The 19,242-nt window shown below is 52.7% G+C and overlaps 1 protein-coding gene across 1 annotated transcript in view; it reads right to left on the bottom strand.

Moving 5' to 3' along the window:
• The window catches only part of BICDL2 (BICD family like cargo adaptor 2), a 37,368-nt gene extending 28,213 nt beyond the window's left edge, over positions 1-9,155 (bottom strand). The window contains exons 1-2 of the mRNA XM_075285701.1: positions 9,056-9,155; positions 3,185-3,488 (exon numbers count right to left, since the gene is read on the bottom strand). Of these exons, the coding sequence (XP_075141802.1) occupies positions 3,185-3,475 (291 nt within the window). The 5' untranslated portion in view covers positions 3,476-3,488; positions 9,056-9,155. The remainder of the gene's footprint in view (positions 1-3,184; positions 3,489-9,055) is intronic.
• Positions 9,156-19,242: the final 10,087 nt, after the last annotated feature.

The following is a 19,242-nucleotide window of genomic DNA, read 5'->3' as shown; positions in this document are numbered from 1 at the left end:
GGATGTTACAGGAGTATAGCACAGGATGTAAGAGCAGAATTATGAGCGCAGCTCTGGATGTTACAGGAGTATAGCATAGGATGTAGGAGCAGAATTATCAGTGCAGCTCTGGATGTTACAGGAGTATAGCACAGGATGTAAGAGCAGAATTATCAGTGCAGCTCTGGATGTTACAGGAGTATAGCGCAGCATGTAAGAGCAGAATTATCAGTGCAGCTCTGGATGTTACAGGAGTATAGCATAGGATGTAAGAGCAGAATTATGAGCGCAGCTCTGGATGTTACAGGAGTATAGCACAGGATGTAAGAGCAGAATTATGAGCGCAGCTCTGGATGTTACAGGAGTATAGCATAGGATGCAAGAGCAGAATTATGAGCGCAGCTCTGGATGTTACAGGAGTATAGCGCAGGATGTAAGAGCAGAATTATCAGTGCAGCTCTGGATGTTACAGGAGTATAGCATAGGATGCAAGAGCAGAATTATGAGCGCAGCTCTGGATGTTACAGGAGTATAGCATAGGATGCAAGAGCAGAATTATCAGTGCAGCTCTGGATGTTACAGGAGTATAGCATAGGATGTAAGAGCAGAATTATGAGCGCAGCTCTGGATGTTACAGGAGTATAGCACAGGATGTAAGAGCAGAATTATGAGCGCAGCTCTGGATGTTACAGGAGTATAGCATAGGATGCAAGAGCAGAATTATGAGCGCAGCTCTGGATGTTACAGGAGTATAGCGCAGGATGTAAGAGCAGAATTATCAGTGCAGCTCTGGATGTTACAGGAGTATAGCATAGGATGCAAGAGCAGAATTATGAGCGCAGCTCTGGATGTTACAGGAGTATAGCATAGGATGCAAGAGCAGAATTATCAGTGCAGCTCTGGATGTTACAGGAGTATAGCACAGGATGTAAGAGCAGAATTATGAGCGCAGCTCTGGATGTTACAGGAGTATAGCATAGGATGCAAGAGCAGAATTATGAGCGCAGCTCTGGATGTTACAGGAGTATAGCACAGGATGTAAGAGCAGAATTATGAGCGCAGCTCTGGATGTTACAGGAGTATAGCGCAGCATGTAGGAGCAGAATTATCAGTGCAGCTCTGGATGTTACAGGAGTATAGCATAGGATGTAAGAGCAGAATTATCAGTGCAGCTCTGGATGTTACAGGAGTATAGCATAGGATGCAAGAGCAGAATTATCAGTGCAGCTCTGGATGTTACAGGAGTATAGCATAGGATGTAAGAGCAGAATTATGAGCGCAGCTCTGGATGTTACAGGAGTATAGCGCAGCATGTAAGAGCAGAATTATCAGCGCAGCTCTGGATGTTACAGGAGTATAGCATAGGATGCAAGAGCAGAATTATGAGCGCAGCTCTGGATGTTACAGGAGTATAGCGCAGCATGTAAGAGCAGAATTATCAGTGCAGCTCTGGATGTTACAGGAGTATAGCGCAGCATGTAAGAGCAGAATTATCAGTGCAGCTCTGGATGTTACAGGAGTATAGCATAGGATGTAAGAGCAGAATTATCAGTGCAGCTCTGGATGTTACAGGAGTATAGCACAGGATGTAAGAGCAGAATTATCAGTGCAGCTCTGGATGTTACAGGAGTATAGCATAGGATGTAGGAGCAGAATTATGAGCGCAGCTCTGGATGTTACAGGAGTATAGCATAGGATGTAAGAGCAGAATTATGAGCGTAGCTCTGGATGTTACAGGAGTATAGCACAGGATGTAAGAGCAGAATTATGAGCGCAGCTCTGGATGTTACAGGAGTATAGCATAGGATGTAAGAGCAGAATTATGAGCGCAGCTCTGGATGTTACAGGAGTATAGCACAGGATGTAAGAACAGAATTATCAGTGCAGCTCTGGATGTTACAGGAGTATAGCATAGGATGCAAGAGCAGAATTATGAGCGCAACTCTGGATGTTACAGGAGTATAGCACAGGATGTAAGAACAGAATTATCAGTGCAGCTCTGGATGTTACAGGAGTATAGCACAGGATGTAAGAACAGAATTATCAGTGCAGCTCTGGATGTTACAGGAGTATAGCATAGGATGTAAGAGCAGAATTATGAGCGCAGCTCTGGATGTTACAGGAGTATAGCATAGGATGTAAGAGCAGAATTATGAGCGCAGCTCTGGATGTTACAGGAGTATAGCACAGGATGTAAGAGCAGAATTATCAGTGCAGCTCTGGATGTTACAGGAGTATAGCATAGGATGCAAGAGCAGAATTATCAGTGCAGCTCTGGATGTTACAGGAGTATAGCATAGGATGTAGGAGCAGAATTATGAGCGCAGCTCTGGATGTTACAGGAGTATAGCACAGGATGTAAGAACAGAATTATCAGTGCAGCTCTGGATGTTACAGGAGTATAGCATAGGATGCAAGAGCAGAATTATCAGTGCAGCTCTGGATGTTACAGGAGTATAGCATAGGATGTAAGAGCAGAATTATCAGTGCAGCTCTGGATGTTACAGGAGTATAGCATAGGATGTAAGAGCAGAATTATCAGTGCAGCTCTGGATGTTACAGGAGTATAGCATAGGATGTAAGAGCAGAATTATCAGTGCAGCTCTGGATGTTACAGGAGTATAGCACAGGATGTAAGAACAGAATTATGAGCGCAGCTCTGGATGTTACAGGAGTATAGCATAGGATGTAGGAGCAGAATTATCAGTGCAGCTCTGGATGTTACAGGAGTATAGCACAGGATGTAAGAACAGAATTATGAGCGCAGCTCTGGATGTTACAGGAGTATAGCATAGGATGTAGGAGCAGAATTATCAGTGCAGCTCTGGATGTTACTGGAGTATAGCATAGGATGTAAGAGCAGAATTATGAGCGCAGCTCTGGATGTTACAGGAGTATAGCATAGGATGTAAGAGCAGAATTATGAGCGCAGCTCTGGATGTTACAGGAGTATAGCATAGGATGTAGGAGCAGAATTATGAGCGCAGCTCTGGATGTTACAGGAGTATAGCATAGGATGTAGGAGCAGAATTATGAGCGCAGCTGGAGTATGAGGTCTGGATGTGAGTAGAGTAAAGCGCACAACGTAAGAGCAGATGTATACTCCAGTCACATCTAGAGCTGCACTCATAAGGACGTGAGGTAAGAATTGCGAGTGCAGCTTTGGAGCTGATGTATAAGGTGTGGATATTTTGGGGTCTCTCACCTCTCGGGTCTCCCTCAGCTCCTCCTCCAGGGCCTCTCGCCCCTTCTCCAGGTAGTCGTTCCGCTCCAGGAGGGCCTTGCCCAGCTCGGCTGCCAGCAGCAGGTCCTTGTCCTTCCTCTCCAGGGCCAGGCTCAGGTCCTCCTCCCTCTGCCCCTCATCATCCTCCTCCAGGTAGGACGGCCGTCTCTCTATCAAGAAGGGGTAAAAATGCTCCTCCATGGTGGGAGAGGCCATACCACCATCCCAGCTGTGGGGGGCGCCCTCCCGAGTCTCTGCGTCCCCAGAGGTCATTAGAGGAATCAGGCTGGAGAGGAAAGAGAAGAGAGAGAAATGAGAGAGTGGGCAGCACCGGGGCTCAGTGCTGGAGTCCTGGGTACAAATCCTGCCAAGGACAACATCTGCGTGTACGTTGTATGTTCTTCCCGTGTTTGCGTGTGGTTCCTTCCATACTCTAAAGACATACTGATAGGGGGGAAAAAAAAGAGAGAGCGTGTCCACAAACAGCCACGGCCATGCCAAGGAGCCCCCAAACCTATGACCCTGTACAGCACAGTGAGTACCCCGAAATACAAGGCCTGTACCCCAAATATATGACCATGTCCAATACAGTGCGAGTACTCCGAAATACAAGGCCTGTACCCCAAATATATGATCATGTCCAATACAGTGCGAGTACCCCGAAATACAAGGCCTGTACCCCAAATATATGACCATGTCCAATACAGTGCGAGTACTCCGAAATACAAGGCCTGTACCCCAAATATATGACCATGTCCAATACAGTGCGAGTACTCCCCCCGAAATACAAGGCCTGTACCCCAAATATATGACCATGTCCAATACAGTGCGAGTACTCCGAAATACAAGGCCTGTACCCCAAATATATGACCATGTCCAATACAGTGCGAGTACTCCCCCCGAAATACAAGGCCTGTACCCCAAATATATGACCATGTCCAATACAGTGCGAGTACTCCGAAATACAAGGCCTGTACCCCAAATATATGACCATGTCCAATACAGTGCGAGTACTCCGAAATACAAGGCCTGTACCCCAAATATATGATCATGTCCAATACAGTGCGAGTACCCCGAAATACAAGGCCTGTACCCCAAACTTATATGACCATGTCCAATACAGTGCGAGTACTCCGAAATACAAGGCCTGTACCCCAAATATATGACCATGTCCAATACAGTGCGAGTACCCCGAAATACAAGGCCTGTACCCCAAACTTATATGACCATGTCCAATACAGTGCGAGTACTCCGAAATACAAGGCCTGTACCCCAAACTTATATGACCATGTCCAATACAGTGCGAGTACTCCGAAATACAAGGCCTGTACCCCAAATATATGACCATGTCCAATACAGTGCGAGTACTCCGAAATACAAGGCCTGTACCCCAAATATATGACCATGTCCAATACAGTGCGAGTACCCCGAAATACAAGGCCTGTACCCCAAATATATGATCATGTCCAATACAGTGCGAGTACTCCGAAATACAAGGCCTGTACCCCAAACTTATATGACCATGTCCAATACAGTGCGAGTACCCCGAAATACAAGGCCTGTACCCCAAATATATGATCATGTCCAATACAGTGCGAGTACTCCGAAATACAAGGCCTGTACCCCAAATATATGACCATGTCCAATACAGTGCGAGTACTCCGAAATACAAGGCCTGTACCCCAAACTTATATGACCATGTCCAATACAGTGCGAGTACTCCGAAATACAAGGCCTGTACCCCAAACTTATATGACCATGTCCAATACAGTGCGAGTACTCCCCCCGAAATACAAGGCCTGTACCCCAAATATATGACCATGTCCAATACAGTGCGAGTACCCCGAAATACAAGGCCTGTACCCCAAATATATGATCATGTCCAATACAGTGCGAGTACTCCGAAATACAAGGCCTGTACCCCAAATATATGATCATGTCCAATACAGTGCGAGTACTCCGAAATACAAGGCCTGTACCCCAAACTTATATGACCATGTCCAATACAGTGCGAGTACTCCCCCCGAAATACAAGGCCTGTACCCCAAATATATGACCATGTCCAATACAGTGCGAGTACTCCCCCCGAAATACAAGGCCTGTACCCCAAACTTATATGACCATGTCCAATACAGTGCGAGTACTCCCCCCGAAATACAAGGCCTGTACCCCAAACTTATATGACCATGTCCAATACAGTGCGAGTACCCCGAAATACAAGGCCTGTACCCCAAATATATGACCATGTCCAATACAGTGCGAGTACTCCGAAATACAAGGCCTGTACCCCAAATATATGACCATGTCCAATACAGTGCGAGTACTCCGAAATACAAGGCCTGTACCCCAAATATATGACCATGTCCAATACAGTGCGAGTACTCCGAAATACAAGGCCTGTACCCCAAACTTATATGACCATGTCCAATACAGTGCGAGTACTCCGAAATACAAGGCCTGTACCCCAAACTTATATGACCATGTCCAATACAGTGCGAGTACTCCGAAATACAAGGCCTGTACCCCAAACTTATATGACCATGTCCAATACAGTGCGAGTACTCCGAAATACAAGGCCTGTACCCCAAACTTATATGACCATGTCCAATGTGACTCAGAGTAAGTAGACTGGCAATATGAAAGCAAAGGTTATGAAGAGAGGCCGCACAGGCGCGGTGTATGAAGAGAGGCCGCACAGGCGCGGTGTATGAAGAGAGGCCGCACAGGCGCGGTGTAGGAAGAGAGGCCGCACAGGCGCGGTGTATGAAGAGAGGCCGCACAGGCGCGGTGTAGGAAGAGAGGCCGCACAGGCGCGGTGTATGAAGAGAGGCCGCACAGGCGCGGTGTATGAAGAGAGGCCGCACAGGCGCGGTGTATGAAGAGAGGCCGCACAGGCGCGGTGTATGAAGAGAGGCCGCACAGGCGCGGTGTATGAAGAGAGGCCGCACAGGCGCGGTGTATGAAGAGAGGCCGCACAGGCGCGGTGTAGGAAGAGAGGCCGCACAGGCGCGGTGTATGAAGAGAGGCCGCACAGGCGCGGTGTATGAAGAGAGGTCGCACAGGCGCGGTGTATGAAGAGAGGCCGCACAGGCGCGGTGTATGAAGAGAGGCCGCACAGGCGCGGTGTAGGAAGAGAGGCCGCACAGGCGCGGTGTAGGAAGAGAGGCCGCACAGGCGTGGTGTAGGAAGAGAGGCCGCACAGGCGCGGTGTAGGAAGAGAGGCCGCACAGGCGCGGTGTAGGAAGAGAGGCCGCACAGGCGCGGTGTATGAAGAGAGGCCGCACAGGCGCGGTGTATGAAGAGAGGTTGGGGCTATAAAGATAATATTCTGTGATGGGAGTAAATTGGGCTCAGGGTACCCCCATCCCGGAGGGCGCTCTGCTCCTTGGCCTCCGCCTACTTTAGTTCTCAGGTGTGCGCCGTGTCGCCTATGAATAGCTGCTCATTGTGTGTCAGGAATGTCGCCCGACCGGTGTTGAGCTCCACACTGACAGCCGCCCCGGCAGCCGCTGAGCAGGACCCCATCTGTGTGTCGGCCCATGGGATGTCGGGGTTAGGGATTGGACGGTTTCTGTGTCACTTTATTCAGGGTGTGAGTTGCCCGGGACAAGTTAAACCTGCAGTGCGAGTGTGACGATACTCAGCAGCTTACACAACCCCAAAATGTGTCATCTACCCTATATACAGCCCTGTATAATTACACAGGCACATCAAGGGGAGACACGCGGACCCGAGGCGCCCAACACGGGACCCCACCGAACATGGGGACCAGAGGCGACCGACACAAGACCCCGCCGCACACGGGGACCAGAGGCGACCGACACGAGACCCCACCGCACACGGGGACCAGAGGCGACCGACACGAGACCCCACCGCACACGGGGACAAGAGGCGACCGACACGAAACCCCACCGCACACGGGGACCAGAGGCGACCGACACGAGACCCCACAGCACACGGGGACCAGAGGCGACCGACACGAGACCCCACAGCACACGGGGACCAGAGGCGACCGAGACGAGACCCCACAGCACACGGGGACCAGAGGCGACCGAGACGAGACCCCACCGCACACGTGGACCAGAGGCGACCGAGACGAGACCCCACAGCACACGGGGACCAGAGGCGACCGAGACGAGACCCCACCGCACACGGGGACCAGAGGCGACCGACACGAGACCCCACCGCACACGGGGACCAGAGGCGACCGACACGAGACCCCACCGCACACGGGGACCAGAGGCGACCGACACGAGACCCCACCGCACACGGGGACCAGAGGCGACCGACACGAGACCCCACAGCACACGGGGACCAGAGGCGACCGAGACGAGACCCCACCGCACACGTGGACCCGAGGCGACCGAGACGAGACCCCACCGCACACGGGGACCCGAGGCGACCGACACGAGACCCCACAGCACACGGGGACCAGAGGCGACCGAGACGAGACCCCACCGCACACGGGGACCAGAGGCGACCGAGACGAGACCCCACCGCACACGGGGACCAGAGGACCCCCCAAGTATACACACTATCACAGAAGTAAAACAGATTCTTCACCTGTAAAATATCACTCGGCCCCCTCATGTCATCACATATTTAATAGAGAAGCTTTACGTGTAATATTACAGATCGTACAGACATCCATCTATAGAACCTATATAATACCCTCATATAGGAAGAGAGGAGTTTCCCTTTCAATATTACACTTGAAATATATATATATATATATATATATATATATATATATATATATATATATATACACACACACACACACACACATATACACACAATACCGCATAGCTGACGTCACATGTATACGGTATTGTATACTCGGTATCACATATATACACGGTATTGTATACTCGGTATCACATATATACACTGTATTGTATACTCGGTATCACATATATACGGTATTGTATACTCGGTATCACATATATACGGTATTGTATACTCGGTATCACATATATACGGTATTGTATACTCAGTATCACATATATACGGTATTGTATACTCAGTATCACATATATACGGTATTGTATACTCAGTATCGCATATATATGGTATTGTATACTCGGTATCACATATATACACGGTATTGTATACTCGGTATCACATATATACGGTATTGTATACTCAGTATCACATATATACGGTATTGTATACTCAGTATCACATATATACGGTATTGTATACTCAGTATCACATATATACAGTATTGTATACTCAGTATCACATATATACGGTATTGTATACTCAGTATCACATATATACGGTATTGTATACTCAGTATTACATATATACGGTATTGTATACTCAGTATCGCATATATACGGTATTGTATACTCAGTATCGCATATATACACGGTATTGTATACTCGGTATCACATATATACGGTATTGTATACTCAGTATCACATATATACGGTATTGTATACTCAGTATCACATATATACGGTATTGTATACTCAGTATTACATATATACGGTATTGTATACTCAGTATTACATATATACGGTATTGTATACTCAGTATCGCATATATACGGTATTGTATACTCAGTATTACATATATACGGTATTGTATACTCAGTATCACATATATACACGGTATTGTATACTCAGTATCACATATTACTACCACATATAAACTTCCATGTCTGATACTTGTTCTTATACACAGTCCGGGGACAGCGCACACAGAGGAAAGAAATCCATTCAGCGGAGCGCTCACATAGGATGTAGCGCAGCAGGCCATACATGCACATACATATCAATTACATGTCACACGTCAATGTCTGTCTGACCCCCATATGCAGGTGTACATGTCTGCCGGCGCTCTCACCTGTGGAGTCAGTAGGTCTCGGGCAGGGAACCATCGCAGTGTGTGCAGCCTCTCTCCTCTTCCTGACTCTCCTCGTCCGTCACCTACACAGATGTCAGGTGTGGCCACAGGGAGGAGACGGAGCTCCGAGCCTGGAGACGCCCTCTGCTGCTGCACACAGGTACACTCCACCTGCAGGAACAATCTGCTGCTGCTGCACACAGGTACACTCCACCTGCAGGAACAATCTGCTGCTGCACACAGGTACACTCCGCCTGCAGGAATAATCTGCTGCTGCTGCACACAGGTACACTCCACCTGCAGGAACAATCTGCTGCTGCACACAGGTACACTCCACCTGCAGGAACAATCTCTGCTGCACACAGGTACACTCCACCTGCAGGAACAATCTCTGCTGCACACAGGTACACTCCACCTGCAGGAATAATCTGCTGCTGCTGCACACAGGTACACTCCACCTGCAGGAACAATCTCTGCTGCACACAGGTACACTCCACCTGCAGGAACAATCTCTGCTGCACACAGGTACACTCCACCTGCAGGAACAATCTGCTGCTGCTGCACACAGGTACACTCCACCTGCAGGAACAATCTCTGCTGCACACAGGTACACTCCACCTGCAGGAACAATCTGCTGCTGCACACAGGTACACTCCACCTGCAGGAACAATCTCTGCTGCACACAGGTACACTCCACCTGCAGGAACAATCTGCTGCTGCACACAGGTACACTCCACCTGCAGGAATAATCTGCTGCTGCTGCACACAGGTACACTCCACCTGCAGGAACAATCTCTGCTGCACACAGGTACACTCCACCTGCAGGAACAATCTCTGCTGCACACAGGTACACTCCACCTGCAGGAACAATCTGCTGCTGCACACAGGTACACTCCACCTGCAGGAACAATCTGCTGCTGCACACAGGTACACTCCACCTGCAGGAACAATCTGCTGCTGCACACAGGTACACTCCACCTGCAGGAACAATCTGCTGCTGCACACAGGTACACTCCACCTGCAGGAACAATCTGCTGCTGCACACAGGTACACTCCACCTGCAGGAACAATCTGCTGCTGCTGCACACAGGTACACTCCACCTGCAGGAACAATCTCTGCTGCACACAGGTACACTCCACCTGCAGGAACAATCTGCTGCTGCACACAGGTACACTCCACCTGCAGGAACAATCTCTGTTGCACACAGGTACACTCCACCTGCAGGAACAATCTGCTGCTGCACACAGGTACACTCCACCTGCAGGAACAATCTCTGCTGCACACAGGTACACTCCACCTGCAGGAACAATCTGCTGCTGCACACAGGTACACTCCACCTGCAGGAACAATCTCTGCTGCACACAGGTACACTCCACCTGCAGGAACAATCTCTGCTGCACACAGGTACACTCCACCTGCAGGAACAATCTGCTGCTGCACACAGGTACACTCCACCTGCAGGAACAATCTGCTGCTGCACACAGGTACACTCCACCTGCAGGAACAATCTGCTGCTGCACACAGGTACACTCCACCTGCAGGAACAATCTGCTGCTGCACACAGGTACACTCCACCTGCAGGAACAATCTGCTGCTGCACACAGGTACACTCCACCTGCAGGAACAATCTGCTGCTGCACACAGGTACACTCCACCTGCAGGAACAATCTGCTGCTGCACACAGGTACACTCCACCTGCAGGAACAATCTCTGCTGCACACAGGTACACTCCACCTGCAGGAACAATCTGCTGCTGCACACAGGTACACTCCACCTGCAGGAACAATCTCTGCTGCACACAGGTACACTCCACCTGCAGGAACAATCTGCTGCTGCACACAGGTACACTCCACCTGCAGGAACAATCTCTGCTGCACACAGGTACACTCCACCTGCAGGAACAATCTGCTGCTGCACACAGGTACACTCCACCTGCAGGAACAATCTGCTGCTGCACACAGGTACACTCCACCTGCAGGGACAATCTGCTGCTGCACACAGGTACACTCCACCTGCAGGAACAATCTCTGCTGCACACAGGTACACTCCGCCTGCAGGAATAATCTGCTGCTGCTGCACACAGGTACACTCCACCTGCAGGAACAATCTGCTGCTGCACACAGGTACACTCCACCTGCAGGAACAATCTGCTGCTGCACACAGGTACACTCCACCTGCAGGGACAATCTCTGCTGCACACAGGTACACTCCGCCTGCAGGAATAATCTGCTGCTGCTGCACACAGGTACACTCCACCTGCAGGGACAATCTGCTGCTGCACACAGGTACACTCCGCCTGCAGGAATAATCTGCTGCTGCTGCACACAGGTACACTCCACCTGCAGGAACAATCTCTGCTGCACACAGGTACACTCCACCTGCAGGAACAATCTCTGCTGCACACAGGTACACTCCACCTGCAGGAACAATCTCTGCTGCACACAGGTACACTCCACCTGCAGGAACAATCTGCTGCTGCACACAGGTACACTCCACCTGCAGGGACAATCTCTGCTGCACACAGGTACACTCCACCTGCAGGGACAATCTGCTGCTGCACACAGGTACACTCCGCCTGCAGGAACAATCTGCTGCTGCACACAGGTACACTCCACCTGCAGGAACAATCTCTGCTGCACACAGGTACACTCCATCTGCAGGGACAATCTGCTGCTGCACACAGGTACACTCCGCCTGCAGGAATAATCTGCTGCTGCTGCACACAGGTACACTCCACCTGCAGGAACAATCTCTGCTGCACACAGGTACACTCCACCTGCAGGAACAATCTGCTGCTGCACACAGGTACACTCCACCTGCAGGAACAATCTGCTGCTGCACACAGGTACACTCCACCTGCAGGAACAATCTCTGCTGCACACAGGTACACTCCACCTGCAGGAACAATCTGCTGCTGCACACAGGTACACTCCACCTGCAGGAACAATCTGCTGCTGCACACAGGTACACTCCACCTGCAGGAACAATCTCTGCTGCACACAGGTACACTCCACCTGCAGGAACAATCTGCTGCTGCACACAGGTACACTCCACCTGCAGGAACAATCTCTGCTGCACACAGGTACACTCCACCTGCAGGGACAATCTCTGCTGCACACAGGTACACTCCACCTGCAGGAACAATCTGTGCTGCACACAGGTACACTCCACCTGCAGGAACAATCTCTGCTGCACACAGGTACACTCCACCTGCAGGAACAATCTGCTGCTGCACACAGGTACACTCCACCTGCAGGAACAATCTCTGCTGCACACAGGTACACTCCACCTGCAGGAACAATCTCTGCTGCACACAGGTACACTCCACCTGCAGGAACAATCTGCTGCTGCACACAGGTACACTCCACCTGCAGGGACAATCTGCTGCTGCACACAGGTACACTCCACCTGCAGGAACAATCTGCTGCTGCTGCACACAGGTACACTCCACCTGCAGGAACAATCTGCTGCTGCACACAGGTACACTCCACCTGCAGGAACAATCTCTGCTGCACACAGGTACACTCCACCTGCAGGGACAATCTGCTGCTGCACACAGGTACACTCCACCTGCAGGGACAATCTGCTGCTGCACACAGGTACACTCCACCTGCAGGGACAATCTGCTGCTGCACACAGGTACACTCCACCTGCAGGAACAATCTGCTGCTGCTGCACACAGGTACACTCCGCCTGCAGGAACAATCTGCTGCTGCTGCACACAGGTACACTCCACCTGCAGGGACAATCTGCTGCTGCACACAGGTACACTCCACCTGCAGGGACAATCTCTGCTGCACACAGGTACACTCCACCTGCAGGGACAATCTCTGCTGCACACAGGTACACTCCACCTGCAGGGACAATCTGCTGCTGCACACAGGTACACTCCACCTGCAGGAACAATCTGCTGCTGCACACAGGTACACTCCGCCTGCAGGAACAATCTGCTGCTGCACACAGGTACACTCCACCTGCAGGAACAATCTGCTGCTGCACACAGGTACACTCCACCTGCAGGAACAATCTGCTGCTGCACACAGGTACACTCCACCTGCAGGGACAATCTGCTGCTGCACACAGGTACACTCCACCTGCAGGAACAATCTGCTGCTGCACACAGGTACACTCCACCTGCAGGAACAATCTCTGCTGCACACAGGTACACTCCACCTGCAGTCTCTGCTCCTCCGCCGGGGTCAGCAGGGACCTGAGAATTACAACCTGCTGAGGCCGAGGATTAGACACTGAGCCCTCTTGTCATGACGAGGGGGGGGGGGGGGGGGAGGATAATCACAACGCTCTGTACTGACCCCCAACACTAGTGACGGGGAGGGCGAGGGGTGTCCTGGAATCCTGGACACAACGGTGTAATTTTTCATCCCGACCCCATCGTGTGGTCAGAGAACTTGTCACTCCGGCCTGTCCCGTTCTCCCACAATGACCTCGCACACAATCTTTGCTCATGTAACCACCAGGGGGGGCAGTTCAGAACTCAGCCCCCCCCCCCCCCTCAGAGAACTCTTCATGCTGATTGTGCATTACTCCATGATGCACTAGGGGGCGCTCTCCTCTCCACAGAAATTATCAAACACATAAGAAAAATTCACACATTTTATTAGGAAAAGTTTTTTAAAAAAAATGACAGAAGACGAGACGGCGACTCAGGTGAAGGCGAGAGAGAACGCGCGGTATCGGAAGTTGGTGAAAACATCGATTCTGGAGCTGCTGCCAGCGGCCGTGAGGACCTGAGGATGAAACACAGGATGAACAGTCTCTCCCAGCAGTCCTGCGCTCTCGCTGTACGAGGGTCCCGAGGCCGGGGGTCTCCCCTCATCACTGAGCTCTCAGACTTAGTCTGGATCTGTGAATACGGCGCCTTCTAGAATGTAACGGAACGGTCACATGGAACATTCTAGAAAACGGGCGAGGGAAGGAGCAGCCTCTTTGTGACCCTCTGCATTACCCCCATCTCTGGCGCTCTGACCCCCTCTATTACCCCCCATCACTCGCACTCTCTGACCCCTCTATTACCCCCATCACTCGCACTCTCTGACCCCTCTATTACCCCCATCACTCGCACTCTCTGACCCCCTCTATTACCCCCATCTCTGGCGCTCTGACCCCCTCTATTACCCCATCACTCGCACTCTCTGACCCCCTCTATTACCCCCATCACTCGCACTCTCTGACCCCCTCTATTACCCCCATCTCTGGCGCTCTGACCCCCTCTATTACCCCCCATCACTCGCACTCTCTGACCCCCTCTATTACCTCCATCTCTGGCGCTCTGACCCCCTCTATTACCCCCCATCACTCGCACTCTCTGACCCCCTCTATTACCCCCCATCACTCGCACTCTCTGACCCCCTCTATTACCCCCATCACTCGCACTCTCTGACCCCTCTATTACCCCCATCACTCGCACTCTCTGACCCCCTCTATTACCCCCATCACTCGCACTCTCTGACCCCCTCTATTACCCCCATCACTCGCACTCTGACCCCCTCTATTACCCCCATCACTCGCACTCTCTGACCCCTCTATTACCCCCCATCACTCGCACTCTGACCCCCTCTATTACCCCCCATCACTCGCACTCTGACCCCCTCTATTACCCCCATCTCTGGCGCTCTGACCCCCTCTATTACCCCCATCACTCGCACTCTCTGACCCTCTCTATTACCCATCACTCGCACTCTGACCCCCTCTATTACCCCCATCACTCGCACTCTCTGACCCTCTCTATTACCCCCCATCACTCGCACTCTGACCCCCTCTATTACCCCCATCACTCGCACTCTGACCCCCTCTATTACCCCCATCTCTGGCACTCTGACCCCCTCTATTACCCCCCATCACTCGCACTCTCTGACCCCCTCTATTACCCCCCATCACTCGCACTCTCTGACCCCCTCTATTACCCCCATCACTCGCACTCTCTGACCCCCTCTATTACCCCCCATCACTCGCACTCTCTGACCCCTCTATTACCCCCATCACTCGCACTCTCTGACCCCCTCTATTACCCCCCATCACTCGCACTCTCTGACCCCCTCTATTACCCCCCATCACTCGCACTCTCTGACCCCCTCTATTACCCCCCATCACTCGCACTCTGACCCCCTCTATTACCCCCATCACTCGCACTCTCTGACCCCCTCTATTACCCCCATCACTCGCACTCTCTGACCCCCTCTATTACCCCCATCACTCGCACTCTCTGACCCCCTCTATTACCCCCATCACTCGCACTCTCTGACCCCCTCTATTACCCCCATCTCTGGCGCTCTGACCCCCTCTATTACCCCATCACTCGCACTCTCTGACCCCCTCTATTACCCCCATCACTCGCACTCTCTGACCCCCTCTATTACCCCCCATCACTCGCACTCTCTGACCCCTCTATTACCCCCCATCACTCGCACTCTCTGACCCCCTCTATTACCCCCCATCACTCGCACTCTCTGACCCCCTCTATTACCCCCCATCACTCGCACTCTCTGACCCCCTCTATTACCCCCATCACTCGCACTCTCTGACCCCCTCTATTACCCCCATCACTCGCACTCTCTGACCCCCTCTATTACCCCCATCTCTGGCGCTCTGACCCCCTCTATTACCCCATCACTCGCACTCTCTGACCCCCTCTATTACCCCCATCACTCGCACTCTCTGACCCCCTCTATTACCCCCCATCACTCGCACTCTCTGACCCCTCTATTACCCCCCATCACTCGCACTCTCTGACCCCCTCTATTACCCCCCATCACTCGCACTCTCTGACCCCCTCTATTACCCCCCATCACTCGCACTCTCTGACCCCCTCTATTACCCCCATCACTCGCACTCTCTGACCCCCTCTATTACCCCCATCACTCGCACTCTCTGACCCCCTCTATTACCCCCATCACTCGCACTCTCTGACCCCCTCTATTACCCCCATCTCTGGCGCTCTGACCCCCTCTATTACCCCATCACTCGCACTCTCTGACCCCCTCTATTACCCCCATCACTCGCACTCTCTGACCCCCTCTATTACCCCCCATCACTCGCACTCTCTGACCCCCTCTATTACCCCCCATCACTCGCACTCTCTGACCCCCTCTATTACCCCCCATCACTCGCACTCTCTGACCCCCTCTATTACCCCCATCACTCGCACTCTCTGACCCCCTCTATTACCCCCCATCACTCGCACTCTCTGACCCCCTCTATTACCCCCATCACTCGCACTCTCTGACCCCTCTATTACCCCCATCACTCGCACTCTCTGACCCCCTCTATTACCCCCATCACTCGCACTCTCTGACCCCCTCTATTACCCCCATCACTCGCACTCTCTGACCCCTCTATTACCCCCCATCACTCGCACTCTCTGACCCCCTCTATTACCCCCATCACTCGCACTCTCTGACCCCTCTATTACCCCCATCACTCGCACTCTCTGACCCCCTCTATTACCCCCCATCACTCGCACTCTCTGACCCCCTCTATTACCCCCATCACTCGCACTCTCTGACCCCCTCTATTACCCCCATCTCTGGCGCTCTGACCCCCTCTATTACCCCCCATCACTCGCACTCTCTGACCCCCTCTATTACCCCCATCACTCGCACTCTGACCCCCTCTATTACCCCCATCACTCGCACTCTCTGACCCCTCTATTACCCCCATCACTCGCACTCTCTGACCCCCTCTATTACCCCCATCACTCGCACTCTCTGACCCCTCTATTACCCCCATCACTCGCACTCTCTGACCCCCTCTATTACCCCCATCTCTGGCGCTCTGACCCCCTCTATTACCCCCATCACTCGCACTCTCTGACCCTCTCTATTACCCCCCATCACTCGCACTCTGACCCCCTCTATTACCCCCATCACTCGCACTCTGACCCCCTCTATTACCCCCATCTCTGGCACTCTGACCCCCTCTATTACCCCCCATCACTCGCACTCTCTGACCCCCTCTATTACCCCCCATCACTCGCACTCTCTGACCCCCTCTATTACCCCCATCACTCGCACTCTCTGACCCCCTCTATTACCCCCCATCACTCGCACTCTCTGACCCCTCTATTACCCCCATCACTCGCACTCTCTGACCCCCTCTATTACCCCCCATCACTCGCACTCTCTGACCCCCTCTATTACCCCCCATCACTCGCACTCTCTGACCCCCTCTATTACCCCCCATCACTCGCACTCTGACCCCCTCTATTACCCCCATCACTCGCACTCTCTGACCCCCTCTATTACCCCCATCACTCGCACTCTCTGACCCCCTCTATTACCCCCATCACTCGCACTCTCTGACCCCCTCTATTACCCCCATCTCTGGCGCTCTGACCCCCTCTATTACCCCATCACTCGCACTCTCTGACCCCCTCTATTACCCCCATCACTCGCACTCTCTGACCCCCTCTATTACCCCCCATCACTCGCACTCTCTGACCCCTCTATTACCCCCCATCACTCGCACTCTCTGACCCCCTCTATTACCCCCCATCACTCGCACTCTCTGACCCCCTCTATTACCCCCATCACTCGCACTCTCTGACCCCCTCTATTACCCCCATCACTCGCACTCTCTGACCCCCTCTATTACCCCCATCTCTGGCGCTCTGACCCCCTCTATTACCCCATCACTCGCACTCTCTGACCCCCTCTATTACCCCCATCACTCGCACTCTCTGACCCCCTCTATTACCCCCCATCACTCGCACTCTCTGACCCCTCTATTACCCCCCATCACTCGCACTCTCTGACCCCCTCTATTACCCCCCATCACTCGCACTCTCTGACCCCCTCTATTACCCCCCATCACTCGCACTCTCTGACCCCCTCTATTACCCCCATCACTCGCACTCTCTGACCCCCTCTATTACCCCCATCACTCGCACTCTCTGACCCCCTCTATTACCCCCATCACTCGCACTCTCTGACCCCCTCTATTACCCCCATCTCTGGCGCTCTGACCCCCTCTATTACCCCATCACTCGCACTCTCTGACCCCCTCTATTACCCCCATCACTCGCACTCTCTGACCCCCTCTATTACCCCCATCACTCGCACTCTCTGACCCCCTCTATTACCCCCCATCACTCGCACTCTCTGACCCCCTCTATTACCCCCCATCACTCGCACTCTCTGACCCCCTCTATTACCCCCCATCACTCGCACTCTCTGACCCCCTCTATTACCCCCATCACTCGCACTCTCTGACCCCCTCTATTACCCCCCATCACTCGCACTCTCTGACCCCCTCTATTACCCCCATCACTCGCACTCTCTGACCCCCTCTATTACCCCCATCACTCGCACTCTCTGACCCCCTCTATTACCCCCATCACTCGCACTCTCTGACCCCCTCTATTACCCCCATCACTCGCACTCTCTGACCCCTCTATTACCCCCCATCACTCGCACTCTCTGACCCCCTCTATTACCCCCCATCACTCGCACTCTCTGACCCCCTCTATTACCCCCATCACTCGCACTCTCTGACCCCTCTATTACCCCCATCACTCGCACTCTCTGACCCCCTCTATTACCCCCCATCACTCGCACTCTCTGACCCCCTCTATTACCCCCATCACTCGCACTCTCTGACCCCCCTCTATTACCCCCATCTCTGGCGCTCTGACCCCCTCTATTACCCCCCATCACTCGCACTCTCTGACCCCCTCTATTACCCCCATCACTCGCACTCTGACCCCCTCTATTACCCCCATCACTCGCACTCTCTGACCCCTCTATTACCCCCCATCACTCGCACTCTCTGACCCCTCTATTACCCCCTTTCCTCCCAGTTTAGACTCTTGCCCCCTCTGCAGAACTTTCTACCTTGTTTTCCTGAGAGCTCTCGTTGACACTCAGGGAGTAGATGGCGCAGGGAGTGCTGGGGATCTGAGCCCGGATGTCTCCATTTATCTGGCAGTGGTTGATAAGCGGCGCCTGCCCCGCTGACAGGATCTGCAAAATATACACTGCTGGGAGGGCGGCGGAACAGAGGAAAGGGGGAGCAGGAGGAGCGAGACGGGGGAGGGGCAGCGAGACGGGGGAGGGGCAGCGAGACGGGGGAGGGGCGAGACGGGGGAGGGGCGAGACGGGGGAGGGGCGAGACGGGGGAGGGGCGAGACGGGGGAGGGGCGAGACGGGGGAGGGGCAGGGGGGGAGGATAA

Source organism: Leptodactylus fuscus, chromosome 8 (assembly GCF_031893055.1).
Source record: "Leptodactylus fuscus isolate aLepFus1 chromosome 8, aLepFus1.hap2, whole genome shotgun sequence".
NCBI lineage: Eukaryota > Metazoa > Chordata > Amphibia > Anura > Leptodactylidae > Leptodactylus > Leptodactylus fuscus.
Note: the sequence above shows the minus strand (reverse complement) of the source record. Positions and strands in the feature narration are given on the sequence as shown.